This window comes from Pseudorca crassidens, chromosome 13 (assembly GCF_039906515.1).
Source record: "Pseudorca crassidens isolate mPseCra1 chromosome 13, mPseCra1.hap1, whole genome shotgun sequence".
In the NCBI taxonomy this organism is placed as follows: Eukaryota; Metazoa; Chordata; class Mammalia; order Artiodactyla; family Delphinidae; genus Pseudorca; species Pseudorca crassidens.
The window spans coordinates 15,672,790-15,700,439 of record NC_090308.1 but is presented as its reverse complement, the minus strand read 5'-3'; the positions used below and the strand labels follow the sequence as shown (position 1 = coordinate 15,700,439).

Sequence of the window (27,650 nt, the reverse complement as noted above, 5' to 3'; positions counted from 1 at the left end):
GGGCAATCAGAACTGAGGCTCTCTGGATAAATCTGGGCATGGGGGTAAGGGGCAGGCCCGGTTCTCTCTGTATGTCGAAAGGCGATGGGTGTTTTTATTCAAACATCCTGGGACAGGCTAAGTCCAGCAGGCCAGCAGCCTGGACAGCACCTAGGTACTTGATACCTGGGTTATTTTACCCATCTATTATTTAAAAATGATACTTGACTATTGTTCAGATATTACAAAGACTACTTCTAGTGTAAAAAGAAAGTTTTCTCAATGTTTAGATCCATAGCTTAATAATCATATTTTGTTCTCCTAAATTTTCTTTTACTAATTAGTTTATGAGATTTAGGATTAAAACTTACCTTTCTACAGGACTATCTTGAAAGTATTTTCTTTCTAGTTAAAAATAACCCAAATTATGAAATTACAGTATTCTTCTTCCACTTACTAAATATCCCCTGTACCACCTACACCTTTTCACCATTCCTGTTGTCTTCCGTCTTTGTCACTGGAGCACTTGGAGAGAGAACTGGGTACTCTAAGACCTCTGCCCTTGTTGATCACAAATAACAATCACAATAGCCATCATTTATATGGCTTATTGCATGAGCCAAGCGATATGCTACATGCTCTATAATGACCGTTCCGTTTATTCTCCCTAACAGCTCTGTGAGGCAGGTATAGTTACTATGTTCATCGACCAATGAGGAAATTGAGATCCAGAGAGAGAAGATAACTTGCCCAAGGTCATCGAGTTAGTGATGGACGAAGGATTTGAACCTTGGCATCTGGTTCTTAACCACTATGTCCTGAGCATCACTCGTTCCACACAATGTTACACCTGGACGGGACTGTAGTGATTATCCAGGAAGCTGAGGTCCAAAGATGTGAAGATACTAGTTCAAGAGTCCCAAGATGAAGTATGATATAGGAGATGAGAATATACTAGTTCTTCTGACCCACAGATCCCTGTTCTTATCATGGACTCTTGCAGATTCATCTAATAACCTCAGCTACAGGATATGTGGCTCCGTAAATGTTTCTGCTCTGCAATGAATTTCCAAGGTAAATGTTTACCTGCTTCTGGGGCTGGGTGTTCCCCTCCTCCTCGATTGCTCTTTGACTCAAAAATATAATTTTCCTCTTTTCTGTGCTTCCCTGAGGAACCACTATCTGTAGAAAATAAATAAAACATATTGAAGGTACATCAGAAACTTCAGGGAACAGACATGAAAACAGATCCTTATTTATTTTTTAAGGATGGACTTAAAGAAAGGACTTACGGGCTTTATTTCTCCAATAAACACAGGCCTATGTTTGATACTAAAACTCGAGATAAGTAATGTGACCAACTTAATAAAGCAGAGTGTGAGGCTAGTGAAAAACCACTGGACAGAGATGGGGGAAAAAGCACACTGTCCCAGCACTTCCTCCCCGACCCAGAGAAGGAGGGAAAGACTTCAGCTAGAGAAGTCAACGGTACTTGGACTTTATACCATGGAATGCAGAAACAGTCCAGACACGTCTTCCTTTAGAAAATGAACAGTGAGCATACATAAGGCACTCAGACATGCTACTTCGCTTTCTTACCTCAATGCTGCTTGGCAGGCATTAACAGCTGCATTTTTTTCTGGTCAGACTCAGAGAGGTTCAGCGCTTACCTGGGTTCATTCAAGTAGTCAGTGGGTCATAGGGCTGAGATTTAAACTCAGGTGTGTCTAACTGCTTGTTGGTGGAAACCAGCACTTCTGATTTAATGACAGGTTGTTAACTGTTTACTTGTTTTATTCAGTTATACTACTGAGAGCAAATATACAGAAAGATCAAATCTCAGGATTTTTATCTCAGGTTCTGATGAGCCATGGCTGTGTCATTCTACTATTTGCCATCTAGGAATTCATAGCATTTGTGGGCTTATTATATTGACAGTATGGTAATGAAGGAGTTACCCTCGGGCTGTAGTGTAATTTCAAGTGAGATTTTTGCAAAATATAGTGCTTAATGGAAAGGAACTGGAAATGATCTGCTGACATGAGGAATTTTATGAAGAAACAAACAAAAATAATTAAAGCTTCTTTACTCATATGGCATCAACAGAAATGTTCATAACACCTGCAACTAAAATAAGACTATTCAAAAGTAGCACCTAGGGCTTCCCTGGTGGCGCAGTGGTTGCGAGTCCACCTGCCGATGCAGGGGACGCGAGTTCGTGCCCCGGTCCGGGAAGATCCCACATGCCGCGAAGCGGCTGGGCCCGTGAGCCATGGCCGCTGAGCCTGCGCGTCCGGAGCCTGTGCTCCGCAACGGGAGAGGCCACAACAGTGAGAGGCCCGCGTACCGCAAAAAACAAACAAACAAAAAAACACCAAAAGTAGCACCTAAAATTCCTTGGTAATTTGTAATAAGAAGTATACATGAATTCACTAAGGATCACAAAATCAACTGCAAAATGGAAAATTGCAGAGTTATTCCAGATACCTACTAGAGCCAGAAAAAGCAATGGTTTAAAATGACCATTGTAGTCACGTGTTAGTGCTGTTAATGAGAAGGGGCTGTCGATACAGTTATTTCATTACGGCATCCTTAATGCTCCTTTTCACCCAGCCCTTCATCCCATTGGTCACCACGTCAGGCAGACCTCTTTTCTGCCTCTCGGCCACATGCAGCCTTAGGTCTCCATCACCTATGCCTCGGGAACTGCAAGAGCGTCGTCCCTGGCCTTTCTGCTTTCAGACATTCCTACTGGAGTGTGTCTGCAGAGGCCACTCATCCCACTCCCTCAGCATCAGTGCAGTTAGATCAGCCCATGTTCGCTTCTCGCGGCCAAGGCCACGGCAGGTTCACTGCATTCTACTGTGCCTCTAAAAGACCACGCGTGCCAGCCTAAATACAGCCAATAATTTGGGCTTCCTTCGTAAACTCGAGCCCAACGAGGAGAGGGATGCGTAAGGCATAAGCAATTTCCTGCAGGCTAGAGAACCAGATGTATCTTTCAAATTGATTTCTACCCTTGTCTACTTTACTGTAGTGGTGGAAACCCCACTCCCTCCCAAATAGGGAGGGGAGGAAAAAGAAGAGGAACATCCGGGGTGAGACTGTAAAAGAAGACAGTGACCATCGAGGAGCCAAAGGGGAAAGAGCCAGCCAGGGAACTGCTGTTACTGTGGCTGAGCTCCTCAGTCCATGGACGAAAGTGACTGTCCCCTGAGGCTGTGGACACCTGTGTCCCAGTAAGATGGGGACAGGGAATATTGAATCTAGATGATAGGGCTGGCGTAGCACTGGGGCCATAGTAAAGTTAGGCTCTTGTCCACATGGCGAGGTGACTTCAACACCTTCGGATTTTGTGGACCAATGAAAATTCAAAATAATTTTAGGGGCCAATTTAGGGTTGTCAATTTTTAATTTTGCCAAGTAAAGATATTAAAAGAAATGACCATTTACTAAGGCTATCACCTTCACTTCATTGTAAAGTAAGGCTATGTCTAAAAGCCCAAATCATGAAGGATTTAATACATAAAAAGGATAGTTCTTTAAACCGAATAAATTTAGCCTTATAAAAAACTCACTACACTGTGCTTACTTTCCTCATTTTGTCACGGGTGGATGAAAGCTTTAGCATGGACGGTACTGTTCCTTCTCAACTAGCTTTGGGTACGGAAGTCGCTAAATTCTGTTATTATCCTTTTTGACTCAGCCCGTGCAAGATCCCTTGGTCAAATCTTCAAGGCTCTCCATGTTGCCTTCTCTCCCGGACAAGCACTCACCAGTGTGGGCAGCTGGGGTGCCCTGCTTAAGCTATTTTCATTCCCAATTCCATTTGCTCACGCCATTAATTGAAATCTTGGCTTTCCATTTATTCAGATTCTTTCTACCCATACCTTGGAGCATGACTGAATGCCTACAGCCATCACAAAGCCAGGGCTGACCTGTCCCCTAGGCACGACGGGCACAGAGCTCAGAGCCCATGGCACTTTTACTTTTAGGGGCCCAAAAAAGGTTTTAATTTTTTTTTTTTTTTTGGCCACGATGAGAGGCTTGCAGGATCTTAGTTCCCTGACCAGGTATTGACCCCAGGCTACGGCAGTGAAAGCACTGAGTCCTAACCATTGGATCACCAGGGAATTCCCTTTAATTTCTTTTAAAATCACAGAAACCAGGAAAGTTCCCTGGTAGTCCAGTGGTTAGGACTCCGCACTTTCACTGCCAAGGGCAGTGTGGCCAAAAAAAAAAAAGAAAATCACAAAAAACAGGAATATAATAATAATAAATATATAATAGTGAATCCAGCCCATGTCATATTCATCTCCATACCAACACAGTAATTTTACACACACACACATACATATATGTGTGTGTATATATATACATATTTATTATTATTATTATTATTTTTAATGGAGGAAGGGGCCCATGAAGTGCCTAGGGCCCAGAAAGTCATAGTACAGCCCTACAAGTAGCCAATCCAACTACTCCAGTGCTCATGGATCTCTTCCTTCTGTGTTTCTAATGCCCTAACAGAAAGTACATACAAGCAGGGCTCAATGGAGCTGTAGCTGCTTCCTGGCTCTGTAGCTAAGACAGAAGGTCCTCGAGCACACAGCAAGGCTTGCTGCACAAGCTATCCTCCCGCTGGGGCTGGTATAAGACTGTTAAGTTAAATCCTGGCTTCATCATTTACTAGCTGTGTGACCTTGTCTGAAGTCTTAAACCCTCTGTGCCTCACTGTCTGCATCTAAAAATGTGGGTAATGATCTGCACACATCATTAGGTTGCTGTAATGACCACAGGAGTGCACAATGATGGGCACTCAGTGAGTACTGTCACCAGTAATAAATTTGAAAGTGGAAAGATCACATGGCTGAGAACTCATGTCTAATTTTTTAAAAGTAATGAGCCAGAAATAACAACACCAAAATTTACCAGTCTCCAATTCTTTTCAGAAGATTAACTGGCTTGTCTTTCATCCAGTGGAAAAATATAAAATACAATCATACCCCGAATATATTATGGGTTCAGTTCCAGACTACTGCAATAAACTGAGTCACATGAATTTTTTGGTTTCCTAGTGCATATAAAAGTTGTTTTTAGGGCTTCCCTGGTGGCGCAGTGGTTGAGAGTCCGCCTGCCGATGCAGGGGACACGGGTTCGTGCCCCGGTCCGGGAGGATCCCACGTGCTGCGGAGCGGCTGGGCCCGTGAGCCATGGCCGCTAAGCCTGTGTGTCCGGAGCCTGTGCTCCGTAACTGGAGAGGCCGCGACAGTGAGAGGCCCGTGTACCGCAAAAAAAAAAAAAAAGTTGTTTTTACACTATACTGTAGTCTATTAAGTGTACGAAAGCACATGTCTAAAAAAATCAATGTACATACCTTAATAAAAAATACTTTATTGCTAAAAAATGCTAATCATCACCTGAGCCTTCAGTGAGTTGAAATCTTTTTGCGATAGTAACATCAAGATCACTGGCCATACATACAGATGGCCGAGAGGCACATGAAAAGATGCTCAACATCGTTAATTATTAGAGAAATGCAAATCAAAACTACAATGAGGTACCAACTCACATCAGTCAGAATAGCCAACAAATGACAAATGCTGGAGAGAGTGTGGAGAAAAGGGAACCCTCCTACACTGCTGGTGGGAATGTAAGTTGGTGTAGCCACTATGGAAAACACTAATGGAGGATCCTCAGAAAACAAAAAATAGAATTATCATATGATCCAGCAATCCCCCTCCTGGGCATATATCCAGACAAAACTACAATTCAAAAAGATACACACACCCCTATGTTCAAAGCAGCACTATTCACAGTAGCCAAGACATGGAAGCAACCTATATGTCCATCGACAGATGAATGGATAAAGAAGATGTAGTACATATATACAATGGAATACTACTCAGCCATAAAAAAGAACAAAATAATGCCATTTGCAGCAACATGGATACAACTAGAGATTATCACACTAAGTGAAGCAATCAGAAAGAGAAAGACAAATACCACATGATATTAGTTATATATGGAATCTAAAATAGGACACAAACGAACCTGTCTATGAAACAGAAACAGAATCACGGACATAGAGGACAGACTGGTGGTTGATGAGGGGGAGGGGTTGGGGGAGGGATGGAGTGGGAGGTTGGGGTGAGCACATGTAAGCTTTTATATATATTGATAGAATGGATAAACAACAAGGTCCTACTGTATAGCACAGAGAACAATATTCAATATCCTATGATAAACCATAATGGAAAAGAATATTAAAAAAAGAATGTATATATATATACATAACTGAGTCACTTTGCTATACAGCAGAAGTTAACACAACATTGTAAATCAACTGTACTTCAACTAAAAAAAAGGATCGGACTTCCCTGGTGGCGCAGTGGTGAAGAATCCGCCTGCCAATGCAGGGGACACGGGTTCGAGCCCTGGTCCGGGAAGATCCCACATGCTGCAGAGCAACTAACCCCGTGCGCCACAACTACTGAGCCCATGTGCCACAACTACTGAAGCCCGTGCGCCTACAGCCCGTGCTCCACAACGAGAAGCCACTGCAATGAGAAGCCTGCCCACCACAATGAAGAGCAGCCCCCGCTCGCAGCAGGTAGAAGAAAGCCCATGCTCAGCAGCAAAGACCCACTGCAGCCAAAAATAAATAAATTTATATTTTAAAAAACCCCCAATAAACTAAAAAAAAAAAAAAAAAGGATCACTGGTCACAGATCACCATAAATATAATAATAATGACAAAAAAAGTTTGAAATATTGCAAGAGTTACCAGAACGTGACACAGAGACATGAAGTAAGCAAATGCTGTTGGAAAAATGGTACCAATAGACTTACTCAACGCAAAGTTGCCATGAACCATCAATTTGTACAAAATGCTGTATCTGCAAAGTCCAACAAAACGAGGTATGCCTAAAACTGCATTCACCATTTCCCCCCTCTGTCTCTTTCCAATGAAGATGAGAGATTGTTCATCTTAATTCTGGAGAGGAACTCAGGAATGGGACCACCCCTACACTGTTTCCATTTTTGATTTGAATTAACGATCTTATAGGCTTGTAGCTCTCTTGCCACTGGACTTGAATGTTCTAGCAAAAATTCATATAGTGCTAGCAGTTACTGAGAGACATAAATTATATTTACACATAATATCTCATTGTAGTGACACTGTGAGAAGATATTATCCTCTTACAGGTAAGGAAATGAAGTTCAGTGATGTTTATTACCTGGTTGCTAGTAATCAGTGGTACTGGAATTAGAACCCAGGACTGATCCAAAGCAGGAGCTTTTCCACTGAACCATACTGCTCTCAAAGTCACAGCTCTGAGAACTTATAGTCGATACCATATTTATTTACTCATATCTTAGCAAATTAATACTCAAATCTAGGCAAAATCACAAATTTACATTTCCTTAGGAAGGTCTGGGACAAGGCTCTACTAGGGATGCAGTAGAGAAACAGGTTAATTTTTCTTGGAAAGGAGACCTTGCCTTGGAGATGGGTTCATTTAAAAAACTATACAATTCATTTTGAATCTTCAGTTGTCACATTTGTAAAGTATTTTCTTAAATGCCTTCATACCCTGGGGAGAGAAAGTCAGTGATACAGGATCTGGGAGAGATCAGGTATTAAGGAGAGGGCAGTGTACACAGGAGGCTTCAGAAGACACAACTGTCATGGACTCTAGAATTTCCTAGGGGACTTGCCCTGCCATCTTGGTATTTGAAATGTGAATTTCTGTTTTCCGTATTTTTGAAGGAACTGACCATAATTTTCCAGACTGCCTGATTCACTCTTCCTAGACATCAGCATATGGAATGACACAGAAAAATGCCTCACCTCCAAACATCCTATCGTAGGCTCTAACCAACACAGCAGTCAGAACAAAACAAGAAAATTCCATCATTTACTTATGCAAATAATTCATTTTGGTAATGATCCTTTTAGAAGGGTTAGGAAATTATTTTTCCCCTCTTCTGAATGATCTATTGTGTTATGTTTATCATGCATAGCTATGCATTCACAGAGAGTTGGAAGCCGGATGGAAGCTATTTTAATTTCATTTTCAGTCACCATAGAACAGGCAGGCATGTTCCAAAGGGAAGTTGGAAAACCAGCAGGGAAAGTGGCTACTATATGGGCCTCCCTTCCAGAATGTTCTATAGCTTCCTGTGACCCCTGCCAACTAACACAGACCACAGAATTGTCCTTTCTCACTATTCACTGGTAGACCACACTGCATGTCTGCAAAACAGGTAAGAGGAAGCTCTCTTCAGGAAATGCTCTGCATTGTCCTAGGACGAGAGCACAGCTAACCAGTGACAGTTGGTCTGCTCATACTGGAAATGTTATTTAGGCCTCATTACAGTCATAAAACTCATTGGCATTCTCTTTGCTTGTTTTCATATTGTTTGTACTAGGCAGCCTTGAAAAAGCCTCTACAGCTTGTCAAAAATTAGTTTAAAGGAGCTCCAAGTTCACTCTTGGAGGCAGGCTAAGAAAACTATCAGTGTTTACGAACATATTTGTATTTGGCTGGAGGTTAATATTTTAATCCTAGCAGAATGCTGGAGGTATTCAACTAACTTCTAGATAAAATAAACCATGTCATTTTGTTTAAAACCAAGTGGTTCCTTGGGACTGACCCAAGAGGGTCAGATGTCACAAAACAGAATTTACTATATAAACCATCTATAGATTTCAAATAATAAAATTATGTAGTCCCCACTACAGGGGGGACTTTTAGACTGATACCTCATAGAAGGTAGGAGGTGCCTCTTCCAAGACCAACGTTTCTCTCAGTGCCCCAGAATACTTGCGTATGCTTAAAGGCATCTGCTGATTATAGCTCATTAGATGACATTGTCCAAACAAGTGAGTAGGTCAACAAAAGAGGACGACTCCCTTCAAAATAAGTTTGTGGAAATAACCATCTGATTATCTTCATTTGTGATAAGTACATTTCCTTTAGCTGGATTTCCATTCATTTGAGAATCCAGTTGATTCCTGCCACCATGTTGGAACATAATAGACTATTCAGCTTAATAGACTTCAACACATTCAAACCACCTTCCCAGAGGTGTTGCTATATAGTTTCAAAATGGTTTCTCAGTTAGAATAAAGATAGTTCAACGGAATGAAAATATGAAATACGGGGCATGTGAAAAAATCCCTTTAAATATCCTTTGTGAGAATGTCCTCTCTGAATAAAATACTTTCCATAGTAAGGCAAAGGTAGGAGTTGTTTGCTCATTACCTCCAGAGATAAGGCGAACAGCGAGGCTTTGGCGTATTTGGCATGGGAATCCGAGAACGTGCAGGCAGAAACCCTCACCTCCACACAGAAGGTTGTGCGTTCTACTAACTCCATGCCTTAATCCGGATCCTTAAAGAATCTGGCTAACCTGCTGGGTTGAACGTGAATTCTCATTTCGAAAACAAAAACAAACAAAAAAGCAGATTCAGTGTGAAGGTGGATACACCGCCACTTTTCTAGCACTCTGCAGAGCTGGAAACCAGATTTCTTTCCTTCGGCTGGGTCATACAAGGGGACAGACAGCCTTGGGAATGGATGACTTGGGCCACGCAGGAACAGGCCCTGCAACTGCAACCATCTTCAACAGCGCAGCCACTGTGCTATTGCATCCCAAGGAAGCGCGAGCCCCGCTGCGACGCCGTGATCCGCTCCGACGGTTCTAAGAGGACAGAGTGTGGGTTCACTGGTGGAACTGCATATTCGCACACACCCTTAACTTCATCCTTAGTGACACGCTTGGCATAAATTCCCAAGGGCAGGATAACTGGGTCAAGGCATACACACAAAGCTTCAGAAACTGCCCTCTGGAAGACTGTACTAATTTGAACCCCACCAAAAGTATGTGAGACTTGCTTCTCTGTACTCTTTCTTTTAAAGATTTGTTTTTAAAGGTCAAGTCTTATTTATTTATTTATGGCCGCGTTGGGTCTTCATTGCTGCGCGCGGGCCTTCTCTAGTTGCAGTGAGCGGGGTCCACTCTTTGCTGCAGTGGGTGGGCCTCTCATTGCGGTGGCTTCTCTTGTTGCATGGGCTCTAGGCGTGCGGGCCTCAGCAGCTGTGGCGCACGGACTCAGCAGTTGTGGCGCACGGGCCCAGTTGCTCTACAGTGTGTGGGATCCTCCCGGACCAGGGCTCAAACCCGTGTCCCCTGCATTGGCAGGCAGATTCTTAACCACTGCGCCACCAGGGAAGTCCCATACTCTCTCTTTTTTTTTTTTTTAAATATTTATTGGCTGCATCCGGTCTTAGTTGCACACGTGGGATCTTTTATTGCAGCGCATGGGCTCTTCATTGCAGCACATGGGCTCTTCATTGCAGTGCATGGGCTTCTCTCTAGTTGTGGCTCACGGGCTCAGCGGCCCCGCAGCATGTGGGGCCTTAGTTCTCTGACCAGGGATCGAACCGGCATCCCCTGCATTGCAAGATGGATTCTTAACCACTGGACCACCAGTATTTCCCTCTCTGTACTCTTATAAGCATTATTATTATGTTTTCACCTTTGCCAATGTGATACATGAAAAACTGCATCTCATTACTTTCTGTACACATTATTAGTATTAATCTTAGTATCTCTTTAGCGTCTCTTCAATGAGTTAAGTGTTATTTATCCTCACAAGTCTGCGGGGGAAGGAAGCAGCAGAAAAATTAACTTGTTCATATTTACTGTACTAGCTGATAATCCTTGTAAAACTCAGGCATAGGTCACAAACAATAATGCATTTTAAGTCTACTATGTTATGCTGAATATAACATAATTTCAAATCACATGAAATTGGAGGCTGGGGATTCCAGTCTGGTGGTCTCAGGGATAACAGAAGAGGAGGGAGAAGGGGGATGTTGTCCAAACAGAAACCATGTGTTGTGGGAGCCCTTTCTAACACTTTAAAGGTTCTATTCTTTCTTTCCCACTTTCTTTACCCTGGACTTTTTTTTTTTTTTTTTGGTAATATTTTAGCTGTGCTGCGCAGCATGCAGGATCTTAGTTCCCCAACCAGGGATCAAACCTGTGCCCCCTGCAGTGGAAGCACAGAGTCCTAATCACTGGACCGCCAGGGAATTCCCACCCTGGACTTTCAAAATTTGTGTTTTTGATGGACATTTAGTAACATATGAAAATACTCATAAGTGAGAAAAATAAAAGTTTTGTAAAAATAATATCCTAATTTTGTTAAATGTGAATAAATGTATGTGTGTATGTATATAAGTAAAAGTAACTGGAAGAAAATGCAACAAAATGTTAATGGTGAGTTTTGCTAGATGATTTAAATTTTCTTCTTTACAGTTTTCTATATTTTCCAAATTTTCTACAGTAAATACATATTACTTTAGTGATTAGGAAAAATAATACATAGAATAAATAATAACTGGATATTAATCTCTCTGCATCTGTGAAACTCCATTCTTTACGTCTTCATAGCCCAAGTCAAAGGCTTATTATCAAAAAGAACAAAAATAGAGATGCAGGGACTTCCCTGGCGGTCCAGTGGTTAGGACTTTGCACTTCCACTGCAGGGGGCACAGGTTTGATCCCTGGTCGGGGAACTAAGATCCCACATGCTGCTGCACCATGCAGCAAGGCCAAAAATTAAAAAAAAAAATAGAGATGCAAAAATATTTCAGATTGGGTGTCAACTATCATTAACCGGTGGTGGCAGCCTGGAGCATTATTTGCAAAAGGGTTCTGAGGCTGAGTCCTCAACCCCCAGGAGATAAAGCTGGGATCACAGAGCAATATCTAGCATGGACAAGGGCTGATGGAATCCTGCGTGGGCGTCAGGCGTTTCATATTCCCCCAAACAGATACCAGGCTAGAAGGGCCTTAGGGGTCATCTGGTTGAAGCTCTTATTAACTGATGAGGAAACTGAGGTCCAGAGACATGAAGCAATTACTCAGGGTTCAAAAGGCAGAGCCATGACTAGAACCTAACGAAGGAGACTGGCCTTTGGTCTTCACTCTGCCTTCAGCTAATTCATTCAAGTTCATGTGTGCCTCTCGTCCACGGTGACGGAGCAAGAGTTCACCCGTCGTGGCCTCCGAGAACTCTGTTCTCTCTGTCAACTTCATCCCTGCTGCCCAAAACACCTGGTCTCCCCTTACTCTGTTTCTTAGGTGACTGTCTTCTCCATACAAACATTCCATATGGAGAAAATGGAGTCAAACAAATCCCAAGGTTTGGAAGGAGTGGCAAAATTCTCCCATTAGGTGGCAGTACGAGCAAGGAATAAACAAAAGCAGGCATCTGTAGGGCGCTTAACCTAAACTGTCTGAAAGAAAAGCCTTTTGTAGGATATTTTGTAGACATATTTGTATTGAAGCACTTTAAAATCTACAAAGTCCGGGGTGGTGGTTGTGGTGGTGTGCTGAATTGGGCGATTGGGATTGACATGTATACACTGATGTGTATAAAATGGATGACTAATAAGAACCTGCTGTATAAAAAAAAAAAAAAAAAATTATTCAAGTCATCCAATGATGGAATGACCCAGTTGACTGTATGACTGATTTGACCAATAACAGAGTGATGTGAGTAACAAAGAGATCTGTAAGTCATTTTATTTATAGGAAATTTTAAATTCTAAGAACTATTCTGAAGACTGATCATGAAGTTATCTTGCATACTTGGTGAATTTAGATCTATTTTTAACAAATCACAAACCTGTATAGTGATAGTACACATTCTGAGGGCTTTAAAAAGATCTTTCTTATGTGATTATTTAGGTGATTTTTCCCTTTACTTATTGAATGTTTGTATGTGCATCTGTATGTTGTATGTGCATCTATATGTGAGCATGCACATGTGTTGGGAAATATAAGTAAGAATTTAATACATTTGTTTTACAGGAAGCTTTGAAGAGACAGAGCATCTCAAGTTTTCGATTTCTAACATAAATACATTTTATAGACAATATATTGTTTCAGGGGGTAGAACAGATATTCTTCTTTGGTGATTACTTATTGATTTTCTTTTGACTATAACAATTTAAAGTACTTTATTGCTTACATTTAAATAAATGCTAAATCAATAGTAAGTTATACAACCATACAGTGGATATATGTATAGAGACATTATCCAGAATACGTGCCCTGGTCAGAATGGAGACTTGTAGAAATACTCACTTTAGATGACTCTTATAAGAGCAGAAATGTGAAGAAATAAAATTATCTTACATTTCATCCTCAATGCTCAATTTTTACAAGTCATTTTTGTGATCTAACTTTTAAATAGGACAACCTAAGGCAATTGTATTTTTTTCAAATTTTATAATGGATAACATTCATGGTCAAATTTTGAGACAGAGAATTAGTAAAATGTTAATTATGAGCCCTGACTCTGGTATTGACCTGTTTCTTTTTGAAAATTATTTGACCTTTCTAACTTTCAAAATTCAAAATAGAAATATGTCTGTTTTTGACCACATCATGATATGGTCAATAATTTAAATCAAACAAGACAAAATGCCTTGAGAACATAATATATATAGGAACGAAAATGTCTACTACTTAAGTGTTTTTATTTTTATTTTATTTATTTATTTTTTGCAGTACGCGGGCCTCTCACTGTTGTGGCCTCTCCCGTTGCGGAGCACAGGCTCCGGATGCGCAGGCTCAGCGGCCATGGCTCACGGGCCCAGCCGCTCCGCGGCATGTGGGATCTTCCCAGACCGGGGCACGAACCCGTGTCCCCTGCATCGGCAGGCGGACTCTCAACCGCTGTGCCACCAGGGAAGCCCTACTTAAGTGTTTTTAGAGTAGCTTTCTTGATTTGGACAGAAACAGAATAGTTCCTAAAGAACAGAAATATTAGACCATATTTGATGGCTTTTCTTCCTTTTTATGTTTATGTGCATTTCACCTCTTTGAAAATCCCAGTGACTCTGATCCTTATTTTTCTCAGTGACTTTTATGCACAATAAAGGATGCTCTTTGTAAAGTGTGAAAAAAAACAAAAAATAAAAAAATAAAATCTACAAAGTAGATAAAAGATTGGAAGGAAATATACCAAAATATTAAAAGTTGTTATCAATAAAGGGGTGGTATTTTAAGTCATTTTCTTTTTTATTATTTGCAACTTCTGTATCTTCTATAATGAACAGAAAAGCTTCATAAAGTAGTTATTGAAACAGTGACAGATTATTTCAGTAAAATGTATGCAGAGTTTGAGTACTGAAACACATTCACAAAAGCACACAGAAATGTGATAACCTATATTCTGTCTCCTATGTCATACAATCATGCAAATATAAATGTGTAAAAAACTGTCAAACAATAGAATCCTGTAATGCTTTAGGAGTATGCATGAATTTTAAAATATTATTAGCAATATTTTTAGAAAAGCAAAAGATGATAGATTTAGTTAAACCGGAGGCATAATACTGAGATATTAGTACATGCAACCATTTCAACATAATACAATATTTTCTTCACATTCACTTGTTTGGTGTGAACAGGATTTACATAAATAGGTAGGGGTTATGATGCTTCGCCTCAAAATAACCTGAAATTTAACACTTAGGGCATTAGTTTCCTTAACATAGGTGTTGAAACTTTTAAACTCTAACTTATTTACAAATAAATGTATTGATACCTCTGGAGTATGTATATATGTACGTATGTATGAACGTATTTGGTAGGTGTTCCTTACTATAAATAATCAGAGAAAATGTCAAGTTTTTTTTCTTTTTGGCCCAATTCTTCATTTTAACTCCATCCTTTAAGATATTTCCTTAACACTCTTCAAATAGAACTTTATTTTGAGCCAAGTGTCATTATAGAGAATGAGACTCTTTGTGAAAATCTGCCTCAAGCCCTTACCTGGCATCCCAGGATCAATGAGACTCTCTGGTCCCCAAAAGGCAGAATGATTCCTCTTTTCCATGGCTGATGACGCAGGTGGCTGTTTTGGAGCAGTGGCTTTCTGGGACTTTTCCCGCAAGGAGCCCCTGCCTGCATCTTTGCTTGGTCCGGTGGGTCTAGGCTGTGCCACAGCCGTGTGGGTCACCATCTTGCGGTCAAGGCTCACTGAGGGTTAAAGAGCTACTATCAGTTGTTGGGTTTCTTTTCTGAACTTTAGCTAAAACCACTAAATTTGCAGTAGATTTAAAGTCATGGACATTTGGGAATGATAACTTATTCATCTAAGATATATCAGAGTCCCATAAAAAACTATTTGTTCTTGTTTTCAAATGAGTAATCAGTTCTCTTCTAATAATTCGCTTTCTGAAAGTTCACATAAAGAAAGAGACAAAGATACAACTTAAACCTAAGGGTTTGAGATTTGTCATCCTTGCTCAAACCAGTTCTTCATTAAACTTTCCACAGCTCTTCTTCCTTTATTGCGGTGAGCGTTTATACACGTGGCATTATAAGACTGATTTACAGCTCGGACTAACCACACCCTTATGTCATAAATTTTCTAAAATATCTATCAAAAGAAAACGTTAGCTCATTTCAGGTTTTTTTTTTTGGGGGGGGGTTTGTTTTGTTTTGTTTTGGCTGTGCAGCATGTGGGATCTTAGTTCCCTAACCAGGGTTTGAACACACAGCCCCTGCATGCGAAGCACGGCATCCTAACCACTGGACCACCAGGGGAGTCCCTCATTTCAGTTTTTAAAAAAGCATATGCTAAACAGCATTTTTAGGATGGGGAAGAATCTTGCAGAAAATTGAAAACAATCTCTTAAAAACGTAAGTGATATCAAAATTTGACATTTGTAACTCGCATTAAAGACATAGTAAATGCTCATTTAATTTAAGGCATAGCTCATTCACATGAAGTTATACCTGAAACAAGGCAGAAAAAGAGCACTACTGAGTTTGCATTTATTGTGACAATACAGACATCCCTTCTACCCCAAAATGTGATGCAGTCAACTCACGATTTTGACAGAAACCTTCATCAGACCCATCAGGACACTGCTCCACTCCATCGCAAGCCAGCGTGATGTCAATGCAACAGCCGTCATCACAAAAGAAGTGGTAGCGTGAGCAAACATTCGAGCATCCTGTTCGTAAACAAGTCTCAAGTCACAGGAGTGCAGGAAAAAAAGACTTCTACCGTGTCAAGATTAACAGAGACTATACATATAATGAAATGCATTTGGATAAAGAGATGCAGATAATGAGGGAACACCTAACAGTCTGTGCTCGAGCAACAGATTCTGGGAAGGTTAGGGGGTTTCTTCTTGACCTTCCTGACTTAATTCTTAGGAATCACCATGGGCTCTTCGTCTTTTTTTTCTTTTTCCAGCTTATTTATTATTATTATTTTTAAACATCTTTATTGGAGTATAATTGCTTTACAATGGTGTGTTAGTTGCTGCTGTATCACAAAGTGAATCAGCTATACATATACATACACCCCCATATCTCTTCCCTCTTGTGTCTCCCTCCCACCCTCTATCCCACCCCTCTAGGTGGTCACAAAGCACCGAGCTGATGTCCCTGTGCTATGCGGCTGCTTCCCACTAGCTATCTGTTTTACGTTTGGTAGTGTCTACATGTCCATGCCGCTCTCTCCCTTCGTCCCAGCTCCCCCTTCCCCCTCCCCGGCTCTTCGTCTTGGGGCCCTTCTCTAAGCCACTGATACTTTAGAGGTGAGAACAGAGAAGCAGCAGCTCTGGTCTTCCCCATCCTGCCCTGGGTTTCCTCCCTCAGGTGACCCACTCTGCATTCATCCGTTCGTCCATCAGCTCCCCAGCAGGCCACTTCACACCGGTTCACCCCTTGCACAGTACTTGGCTGGCTGTGTTTTAGCAGAGACACCACTTGCTTTTTTTTTTTTTTTTTTGTATCAGCTGGCCATTTATTTTTCTCATGGTGATTTAGGCTGAGCTCGCTGGGCTCCTTCCTTCATGTGTCTGTGATCAGCTGTATAGACACCACTTTCTATGTGCTATTCTTGCATTCACATTTCCTAAGTAATAATTTTTACTGAGATCAACTTTCTACTATTGAACCCTGTTTGCTGGCCACCATAGATCCATGGTGCTGTAAAGAATAAACAGAATCTTTAGCTACTAGCTGGTGAGAATTTATTTTCTACAAATAATGAAATTCCCTTCATTTTGGAGCTCTTAAGAGTTTTTAACCCTCAGAGCTACATGTATTTTCTTGAAAGGCATTCCCTGCACCCCCCAACTCCAGATTAAGCCAACTTTACTTTATAGTTGTTAGCTACATAACAACTGCTGACACGAGTGATGCGGACTAAAGGTACCAGGCTAAAAGTAGGTCTTAAGGATTCTGTAATTCTCCAGGGACAGATGGACTAGACTATTATCTCAGTTCATGGGAGAGTGGTACATGATGGTATTTCTGAGACAAACGGCTGAGCATAGTATACACGCCCAGGAGAGTCTTGGAAACGTTCTACTGGAAAGAAGTTCAATTAAAATGCTGGGAGAGGAGTCCATCTGGGTGGAAGGCAATTCGAAGATACCTTGATTATGGAGGAAAAAGAGGTAAAGGAAAGAAATGGTGGCAGAAAGAAGAGGACGCAGGAAACCAGCAGTTATGGCTGAGAACTTGGGCCTAGAAAGGAGAATCTGCTTCGGACACAGGGAAGGGGTTGGGAGGAAAAGTAAAGGGAAACTCTGTGGACACCAAGCAGGATGCAGCCTCTGCTTACATTTCTTAAACTCATGACATGAAAATCCTATCTTGAGGCTTTCCTGACTCCTTGGTAGTTTGGGAGCTAGATCCATATTAGTAATTTACCCATCTATTTCTAGATTAGTGGTCTCCAAACCTGTTTGACTATACCTATCTCCAACCTACCCATCTATTTCTAGATTAGTGGTCTCCAAACCTGTTTGACTATACCTATCTCCAACCTACCCATCTATTTCTAGATTAGTGGTCTCCAAACCTGTTTGACTATACCTATCTCCAACCTATAAATCCTAAGCATGTGCCACCATATTACACATCGTACAAAATAAAAATTAATAAAAATGTAAGTTCTGGGGCTTCCCTGGTGGCGCAGCGGTTGAGAGTCCACCTGCCGATGCAGGGGACGCGGGTTCGTGCCCCGGTCCAGGAGGATCCCACATGCCGCAGAGCGGCTGGGCCCGTGAGCCATGGCCGCTGAGCCTGCGCGCCCGGAGCCTGTGCTCCGCAACGGGAGAGGCCACAACAGTGAGAGGCCCGCGTACCGCAAAAAAAATTATAAATTAAAAAAAAAAAGTTCTGGGGCTTCCCTGGTGGCACAGTGGTTAAGAATCTGCCTGCCAATGCAGGGGACACAGGTTCGAGCCCTGGTCCGGGAAGATCGCACATGCCGCAGAGCAACTAGGCCTGTGAGCCACAACTATTGAGCCCACGTGCCGCAACTACTGAAGCCTGTGCACCTAGAGCCCGTGCTCCACAACAAGAGAAGCCACCTCAATGAGAAGCCTGCGCACCACAACGAGGAGTAGCCCCTGCTCGCCGCAACTAGAGAAAGCCCGCACACAGCAACAGAGACCCAATGCAGCCATAATTAATTAAATAATTAAAATAGATAAGTTCTGGTATTTTCTTTTCCGTCTTAAAAATGTCTTGACTGTCTGTTGGGGATTCTCTATGGAGACCACATATCTGGATCATCTTAGAGGTGTTTGTTGGCTTGCTCTGTGAATAGATTATTTTTTGCAGAGCTGGAAAACATGCAGCCTCTATATCCAAAACTGAACCAACTTATCACAGAAGCAGGGGTATGTGCTTGTCTGTTTACCCCAGAAAGTGTCACCCTTGGTTATCATGAAAGCTAGTCATTAACCATAAGATGCGTATATATAAAAGAGGGAACAGAAACTCTCTCAATCCCCACCTCTTGTTTTCAATGTGTCGATGTAGGATCTTATTAACTTTAATTCATAGTTTGTTATTTCAGTCTAACCAGTGAGTGATTCCAGACAGCAGTTAATACAATAGCATTCTTTTTATTTTCTGTATAAAGTTACATATGTAAGACCTATACCCAACTGGCCTTTCAGTAACCAAAGGTGAATCACATCACTCGCTCTCTGCAGCTTCAAATACACTTTATCGTCATCTTGAGAAAGGCCGGAAATGTACAACTGGCAACTGGCCTTGGGAGCCCCAGAAAACTGGCCTGAGTAAGTAAACCAGAGCAACAGGCAGCTGGTGAGGTGTCAGCCCTTTGCCTCCATGAGCTCAAGCCGTTTCTCCCTCCCATGCACCTCAGTTGTATAAAAACAACCCTTTTCTAATTTCTGCAGGGGATGACAGCTTCCCAGGAGCACTTTTCTCCCAGAACCAGCAGTTGACTTGGCTCCTTGCCCAGGGAGCCCTGTTCCCGGGAGAACAGCCCTCAGGGCCCAGGAGTTTTCCACTGCTGATGATTTCAGCTGTTTGCAGCGGCCCTGGCACATGGCCAGCTTTCTAAGGTGTGTTCTAGGTAACTGGCTCTTTGGTGCAGCTGCAATAAATCAACAAGCAAGGACTGCTTGAATGTGGGCCGGGCTGCAGGCCTGGCTCACTCCCCGTGGCTGACTCACGGTGCTGCGGTGAGTGCACTGGAGTTTGGGGTCTGGCCTGTCCATTGGCGGTTACCCCTCCTTCCTCATGGTCAGCTTAAACCTTGGCTGGACAGGAGTCAGCCAACCTAATTGTGAATGTTCCTAACACGCTGTATCCTTGTGGAAGGCAAATTATCAAGGTGGCGGAGTTCTTAGGATTCTAAAGTCTCCTTCCTCATGTCCAATATGCACACTGACCCATGTCTTTGATGGAAGATCAGTCAAAGTACAAGTAAATCCAGTCTTTTTATTCTTATTCTCCCAACTGCTGGCTCGATTACCATCTAAATACTGAGGAATCAAGGATGTAGGAGACAGGCTACAAGTTTGCTAGAGCCATGGCTAGTGAAGGGTCACCACACATGGGCAGAGATCAGGTCTGTGGAGCGCAGTAGCCACGCCCACTGCCTTGCACACAGTTCCCGTTCACCGCAGATGCTGGGAAGGCATCCGCTGACCGAGTGACAGGACCCTCACACATAACACTATCTCAGCACTTCTCCAGAGTGAATTGGGGGAAGGGCTTCCCTCTGCCATACCCCCATATCTTTAGTGCTGCTGAGTTCCATATAAATTTTTTTTTTTAACTTGATGAGCTAATCTTAGAAATGTAGATGTTTGGGAAAGTAAGAAACAGGTAAATGGGAGAAATGAGTTTACACTGGGCAACAGAACGTGAGAAGCATTATATATATGTCGAGCTATGTTATTAACGTATCTGTGCATCTGTGTAAAGCGTCCATGACAGTTTTTAAATAGTCCTTTTAAATTGACACATGCACTGCATATATTTTAATTTGTTTTCAATGTACTCCTTGGCTGCATACTTTGAACATACATATCAAATAGACCACCCTCCTTTAAACAAGATCCTCTCCTGGAAAAGCCAGATGTCTTTCACGAAACTGAGTCACGGAAAGATGGAGCATCTCTCGGGCCCCGTGGCTCACACAGCCTACTCTCATCCCCTGGAGTGTGGAGCGCTCCCCCGCCCCAATTCAGCAGCGTCACTTAGCCCAACATACAATGCAGCCTATTTTTGCAATCATATTTTTAGTAAAGATTTTCCCATTCAACAACAGCAAAAATAAAATGAAAGGGCCCCTGTAATGCACAGTCAGAATATAAAATGCCAATTTAATACCATCGTTCCATTGATAACCTGGTTTCTGTTGGCCACTGTGAATGTGAGGGAAGGGCTTTCTTCTCACCTCCTGCGGAGAAGGCCACGGGAAGCACGGTCACCGAGACGCTGTCAGAGCTCCTCTGCCCAGCAGTGTCCATCACCGTCAGCTGAAAGGTGTATGTCCCTTCCTGTAGGTGGGACAGCTTCAGAGTTCCGGACTGAGGCACCTGACAGGAAACATCATATTTAGTTAAGAACCTGAGGCACAGAGTCCAGCATCATCCTGAACTGGAAATCAATGTCATCCTTGAAGCAGTCCCATGACCCACTTCTCCACTCCTGGTCCAAGGTTGTAGAATACTAATCACACACAATTCTGGCAGATTGATCAGAAGACTTGAGCTCCGGTGGGATTGGGGGCTAACACCCCGTTTCTCCTGGAAACTTCCCCTCCCACGCCCATCCACATGGTTGCATTGGAAGGGTCAGTTATGACCTCTCCTATGGCCACAGGGGTGCCAGGCTGAGGGGAGCCTCTGGCTCAGAGTCAGGCAGGCTGTGCGAGGTGGCAGCTATGCGACAGGTGACACCACTGTTTATCGTTTCTTGGGACTTAGACAGGAATGCCTGGAAACATGGGAGCAGATGATGACCACACTGGAGCATGCTGACGTGAAGCCCTGCAGCCTTGAGCAGGGTGGTGTGAGAGAGAAGCTCTGTCTTCTGTCCCAGCTGGTCTGCCAGAACGTAGACCTAAGACTGCCGAAGGCCAGCAGCCTTGGGGTGTGCTGACCTGGGTGTATGAGAGGAGAGGGTAGACAGTAGGACTGAGTCAGAGTAGGGATTTAAGGTGGGTGCGACAGGGGGATGCTGAGTGTGGCCATAGGAGTGAGGCTGAGATGAAGTTAATGGAGATTTTAAGAGACCAGGGAAGCCTTGAGGCTGGAGGCTGTGGGGGCCATCCACGCAAGACATCCTCACCCAGGCCCCGGTCATATCTCTGGGAAGGCTCCTGGGTGTCAACACTCAGCATGCCCGTGTCAAACTAAACCTCTGTGGGCCGTGCCTTCCCTGGGAAGCCTCTTTCCAACGCTGGGGCTGGAAGGACAGAGCATCCCTCGTCTAAGGGGCCAGTCCCTCCACCTGGGCTGTGGAGGCCTCCCTCTAGCCTTCCTAGGTACCTCTTCTCTGATGCAGGAAACACCGTATCCAGATCCAGACCATGGTAATCACCTTCAACATCTTGGGTGCACTCAAATTTAGGTCTTTTCAAATTAAATATCCCCTCCCTGGCGCCTTTTTTTTTTTGAAAAATCTGCTTATAGAGGAAGGACAGCTCTGTCAGGTTTTGCGGCTCGGCTATCCATGGGTGTAATGACGATCAACTGTCTCTGTGGGAAAGCTCTGAGAGCTGCTGGATTTGGACACCAACAGAAAAGGGAGATGCTGACAGCTGCTGACAGAGAATGGATCTTGCCCGAAGGGCCTCCAAAGAGGGCTTTGCGTTCGGCACCAGTCCACATCTGCAGGCCTTGCCTCTATGAGCAGAAACTAAGTACAGTAACTTAATACCAAGGTCTTTGTTTGAGGCTTATTTTGATAACTGAGAAAGTCAATAAGGTCCTATTAATCTCCTGTGAAATTTCTTCTACAAAAGGTTCCCCTCCCCTTCTTCTGCAGTAATTTGTTTAAAGCTTTTGCTGTTTCACCTTAAGTCTCCCAGAGCCAGTGAGAAACGGAAGTAAACACTTTGATTTTTGGATTTCATCATTTCAAGATTTTTTTCCCTGTGTTTTTATTTCCTGGATGCAGAAAACTTTCAGGTTTTGAAGCCATAAGAGATAAAACATTAATCTGATTTGATTTTTTAATCCCTTTCATAACACAGCTTGGCATGTCTTTTTTTTTTTAAATTGAGGTATAGTTGATTTACAATTTCAGGTTAAGTTTCAGGTGTACAACACAGTGACGCAAACAATTTTTAAAGGTTATACTCCATTTATAGTTATTATAAAATGTTGGGTATATTCCCTGTGCTGTACCATATATCCTTGTAGCTTATTTATTTCAAACATAGTAATTTGTACTTTTAATTCCCTGGCCCTTTTCAGTTTAGTTAGTTGGCTAACAAATGCTATCTTTCCTCAAAATCAGATATTAGAATATATAGAACTGTAAGACGGACGTTTTCCCTTCAAGCACCCAGGTCATCTTCTTGGACATCTCCTCACATTTATATGACACTGGAAAGGATTTAAAGTATTTTACAAACATTTCCCAAGTGTCAGGATAAAAAATACACACACACACATAAATGTATATGCAACATACCCAATTTGTAACTTGGAGAGAGATATTACCTTTAATAAAACAAAGAGCTTCTAATCTCTGCCCAAGATCTCCTGTTCAGCAGTAACAGAGCCTTTGATGGCTGGCCTCTGGCTAAATCAATGTATAATTCACTGCTATTCTGGCTCAACTGCACCTCCCTAAAATAGTAATTTAGTGGCGAGGAATACACGTTTGGGTTTATTTATATACCACACACACACATACATACATGATTATTATATACACTGAGTTACAAAATGAGTACTACCTGTCTATTCCCCTACCCCCATAATTGCTTCTATATAAGGCATTGGGCATATGTCAGTTACAAAGCAGTGACAAGATAACGTGGTACAAAATATTTCAGTAAGAAACTCCATTGAACCAATGAACCCAAACGCATTCTAGCCTTCTGCCTTGTGTCAACTAATCCAACTTGCAAAACCGGATGAGAGCTCTATAGCGGTTTGAAGGCCTTTACGATCCTTGTTATAATCCAACGCCATTTCCCTGCACACATACAGAGAGTGAAGGAGACACACAGGGCAGCTGTCCTGATCAGGAGAGGCCAGAACATAAACTGGCACCACAGCTGTCGAGATACTTCAGGTGAACATGCTTAGGTTCTGTTCTTCAGTTACATGTTCCTTTTTCTATTTACTTTTCATCGTGAATATGACCCAAAGTTCTGTAAAAAAGAAGCAAAATGAATTCAACTGTCTGTACTTTCCTAGTTATATATGCTCAAATGAATGGAGTTAGATCATAGTCACAAAAAACTCTGATGTACCCATCTTTCCCAATTGTGCAGGAAGGTGATTTTAAGAGCGTTTCCTCAGGAGTTGGGGATTTCTCTTAACCTCACCAGAGGAGGATCATTCTCAAAAGAACAGAACCAAAAAGGCAGTAATTAAGACAGAATTACATTGCTTATCTTGAGGTTTCAGGAATCAAAGGGAGAAATATTTTTGGACTGGGCCTTTTCTCCTACTTTTCAAATTCTCTCAAAATGTGTTATGGAAATAGCGCTCCACTTATAAAACTAGCCATGATTAGAAGCCTCTAGAAGTACAGAGAGGAAAAAGGAACCTATTCTTCCTGTTACAACCCAACCATGTTTTACTTCTGTGTTATTCTTTTTTTTTCTTATTATGCATTTCTTTTTAAAATAAATTTATTTTTTTATTATTTTTGGCTGAGTTGAGTCTTTGTTGCTGCGTACGGGCTTTCTCTAGTTGCAGCGAGCGGGGGCTATTCTTTGTTGCGGTGCATGGGCTTCTCATTGTGGTGGCTTCTCTTGTTGCGGAGCACGGGGTCTAGGCACGCGGGCTTCAGTAGTTGTGGCTCACGGTCTTCAGTAGTTGTGGCGCACGGGCTTTGTTGCTCCGCGGCATGTGGGATCTTCCCGGACCAGGGCTTGAACCCGTGTCCCCTGCACTGGCAGGTGGATTCTTAACCACTGCACCACCAGGGAAGCCCTATTCCTCTTCTTACCTCCAGCAGTCTTCGAACCTAAGTTCTAAGACTAGAAACTTAATGAATATTTGATGAATAAATGAACAAAAGACTGAACAGAATGGCAAATGACATAAAAGAAGATGAGAGAGAGCTAGAACAAGAGCAGAGAAAGAGAGTAACACTAACGCTCCCATCCTTCCCACCAAGAGCAGGACATTCCCTGAGGGCGTGAGCCAATTTTCTTGCACCTGTGGCCATATGCAGTTTCTACAGACAGAAGATCAGCACTGCTGCCCTCTTGCTTCTTCTCCTACTGCCCTTCCCTTCTTTCCAAACCAAGGAAGTTTGTAAAAGTATGTTATTGCACAGACCACTGGGCAAATGGGCAACTGTCCTCCAGGGAAAGCCAAACCTGATTCTCATTTTAAAAGGATACTGATTTTCATGGTCCTAGGTTACTGTAATCAGAGGATATACATTGAACTTGAAAGCCCTCACACATGTTCAAAATTTTTGCACTACAGAATGTGGATCTTTTCAATCCGAAATTTTCACATCGATTTGAGTCCTACTGTCAAAATATTAAGAGTACAGAGACATGTACCACAGGGCTCGCACCTGCAAAGTCTTCTCTGATGTCCCTCAGCTAGATTATAATCTCTCCCTCCCCCTGAGTTCCAGGGGCACATTATCTACATTCTCTTTTGGCCTTGCCACCTTCTATTTGGTATTATCGTTATTTAGGGGCACATCTAATCTCCTCAATGGGAGGCAGCTCCCTGAGGGCAAAATACCCTACAAATTCTTCATAGGGCCTTACTCCCTTGCTCCTTGCCAGTAGAAGGCGCTCATAATTTTTGTTTGTTTGTGTATATACAAGTGAGCAAATTTATTCTTACTGTAGTTCAGTTAAACTATTGGTCAAAGAGACCCCACAAATAGTTTACATCCCAAGATGTTTAGAATTAGCTATAATAGTTACCTCTCCACGAGTGCTCATTCTGTGCTGTGCAATGTGCTAAGCACTTTATTTGCATTTTCCCATTTTAACCCCCAGTGGAACACTCTCAGGTAGTATTATTTTCTTCACAATTGAGGAAGCTGAGGCTTAAAGAATGAAGTAATTTTCCCAAGTTCACCCCACAAGGGAATTAGCAAAACTGGGTCTGAACCCAGGCCATATGATTCCAAATTCCATGCTTGTAGCCACTGTAGAATTCTACCTCCAAGTTAGCAGAGCTCTAGGCCTTTCAGGTCCTTATTCCAAGAATCATTTCCTAGAAAGCACTGAGTCACAGCTTATACACAAACCAGCTAGCTGTTGTGGTCTGAAAAAGCAAGATACTTCCTCATACACGCAAAGTCCTTTAAAACCTCTAAAAGTGCTTCTCCCGCCCACATCCCCACCCTACTACCCACCGCCAAATAGAAGTGCCAGGACCTTTGAAGGGACAGTGACAGGAAGTCAGGTTTAAACCCAAGGGGACCTGAAAGCCCAGACTGACTGCAGATTCCTGTGATGCTGGAAGCCTATTGTGCTATAAATTTATTGTCTGGGAAGCTGAGTGTTTCTGAACAGGAAAAAGACTTCAAAGCTTCTGTTGCTATTGGAATAGAGCTTTCACAAATTCTCAATTTACCCAGATTTATTTTTCATGAGGTATGTACTTTTTTTCCCAGGGAGATTATTTTTCATCATTTCCTTATAAGTAGTTTTCTTAAAGAAAAAAATGCAGTTAAACATTCAAGGCCCTGAGCTATTGTGTGAAAGGAATTCATGCTTAAAGGGCAGTCTACATCAAGGCTCACGGTTAATTCTGAAACACAACTGGTATGAATTATTCATCTATTATGCTCTCATGTGTCTTCTTGCTTAATTGGTGCAGTAAGTCCTAGGATTTGCTGGGGGTTTTTTTCCTGACGAATAACACCCTTCATTCTTTCTTCTTTACACTTTTTTTAAAAAATTATTTTTATTTATTTATTTGGCTGCGTTGGGTCTTCGTTGTGGTGCGCGGGCTTCTCATTGTGGTGGCTTCTCTTGTTGAGGAGCACGTGCTCTAGGCGCGTGGGCTTCAGTAGTTGTGGCACGCGGGCTCAGTAGTTGTGGCTCGCGGGCTCTAGAGCGCAGGCTCAGTAGTTGTGGCGCACGGGCTTAGCTGCTCCGCAGCATGTGGGATCTTACCAGACCACAGCTTGAACCCACGTCCCCTGCACTGGTAGGCGGATTCTTAACCACTGCACCACCAGGGAAGTCCACACCCTTAATTCTTGAAGCAAGACACAAAGAAATGCTTAAGGCCACAACGGAATATTCATTCGTATGCAACAACTTGTTCTTTTTTTCCCAAAATAAATTTATTTATTTTTGGCTACACTGGGTCTTCGTTGCGGCGTGCGGGCTTCTCATTGCGGTGGCTTCTCTTGTTTCGGAAAATGGCCTCTAGGCATGCTGGCTTCAGTAGTTGTGGTGCACGGGCTTAGTTGCTCCGTGGCATGTGGTATCTTCCCGGACCAGGGCTCGAACCCACATCCCCTGCATTGGCAGGCAGATTCTTAACCACTGCGCCACCAAGGAAGCCCCATATGCACCAACTTATCCCCAGATATTATTCAGGAAATTTGCAGCCTTGATAATCTTCTGTGTCTCAAAAATGTTCTGTGGGCTGCCATAACTTTTTGTCCTTTATTCAAAGCTTCAGGTGAATAAAATAACTGACGGGCAGTGACGTAGGTGAAAGTTTGCAGAGGTTCCGATCCATTTTGGTGCCCTGGGGTGTGGTGCTGTTTTGCTTCTCCCTCTCTCCTTCTGCTCTCACCTCCAGCAAACAACTAGACCCTCTGGTTTTTCAGTGTCAAAAAAATACATTTTTTTAAAAAGTCCTTTTTTGACTCAGACCAGACTCTGAAGGGTTTCCTCTGTAGGCACTGGAGGAGTGAGGTTTTGTTCCCTATTAAAGGCCTTCTGGGCACTGGTGAGCACATGGAATGAGTATTTGGAGTTTGGGGTTCCTTGGGAGAATCTTTAAGAGAACATTACCCAGGCACCAACACAGCCCGCCTGGGTGCAAGACAAGGCTACCAGGGACGTCATGGACACCATCAAAGGAAAGATGATCTCAGAACAAATTGAATGATAACGTACTTTTTTTACTGTTTACTATGTGCTGCTCACTGTTCCA

At 42.6% G+C, this 27,650-nt stretch overlaps 1 protein-coding gene across 14 annotated transcripts in view; it reads right to left on the bottom strand.

The window, feature by feature from the left end:
- Positions 1-27,650, bottom strand: part of LRP11 (LDL receptor related protein 11) — a 71,059-nt gene that overhangs the window by 29,314 nt on the left and 14,095 nt on the right. For all 14 annotated transcript variants that reach the window (XR_010933622.1, XR_010933620.1, XR_010933621.1 and 11 more), the window contains exons 3-6: positions 20,765-20,906; positions 15,909-16,034; positions 14,845-15,051; positions 1,066-1,161 (exon numbers count right to left, since the gene is read on the bottom strand). Coding sequence is in view for 10 of the 14 variants with exons in the window: in XM_067701781.1 (XP_067557882.1) it covers positions 1,066-1,161; positions 14,845-15,051; positions 15,909-16,034; positions 20,765-20,906 (571 nt within the window). In the remaining 4 variants the exon portion in view is untranslated. The remainder of the gene's footprint in view (positions 1-1,065; positions 1,162-14,844; positions 15,052-15,908; positions 16,035-20,764; positions 20,907-27,650) is intronic.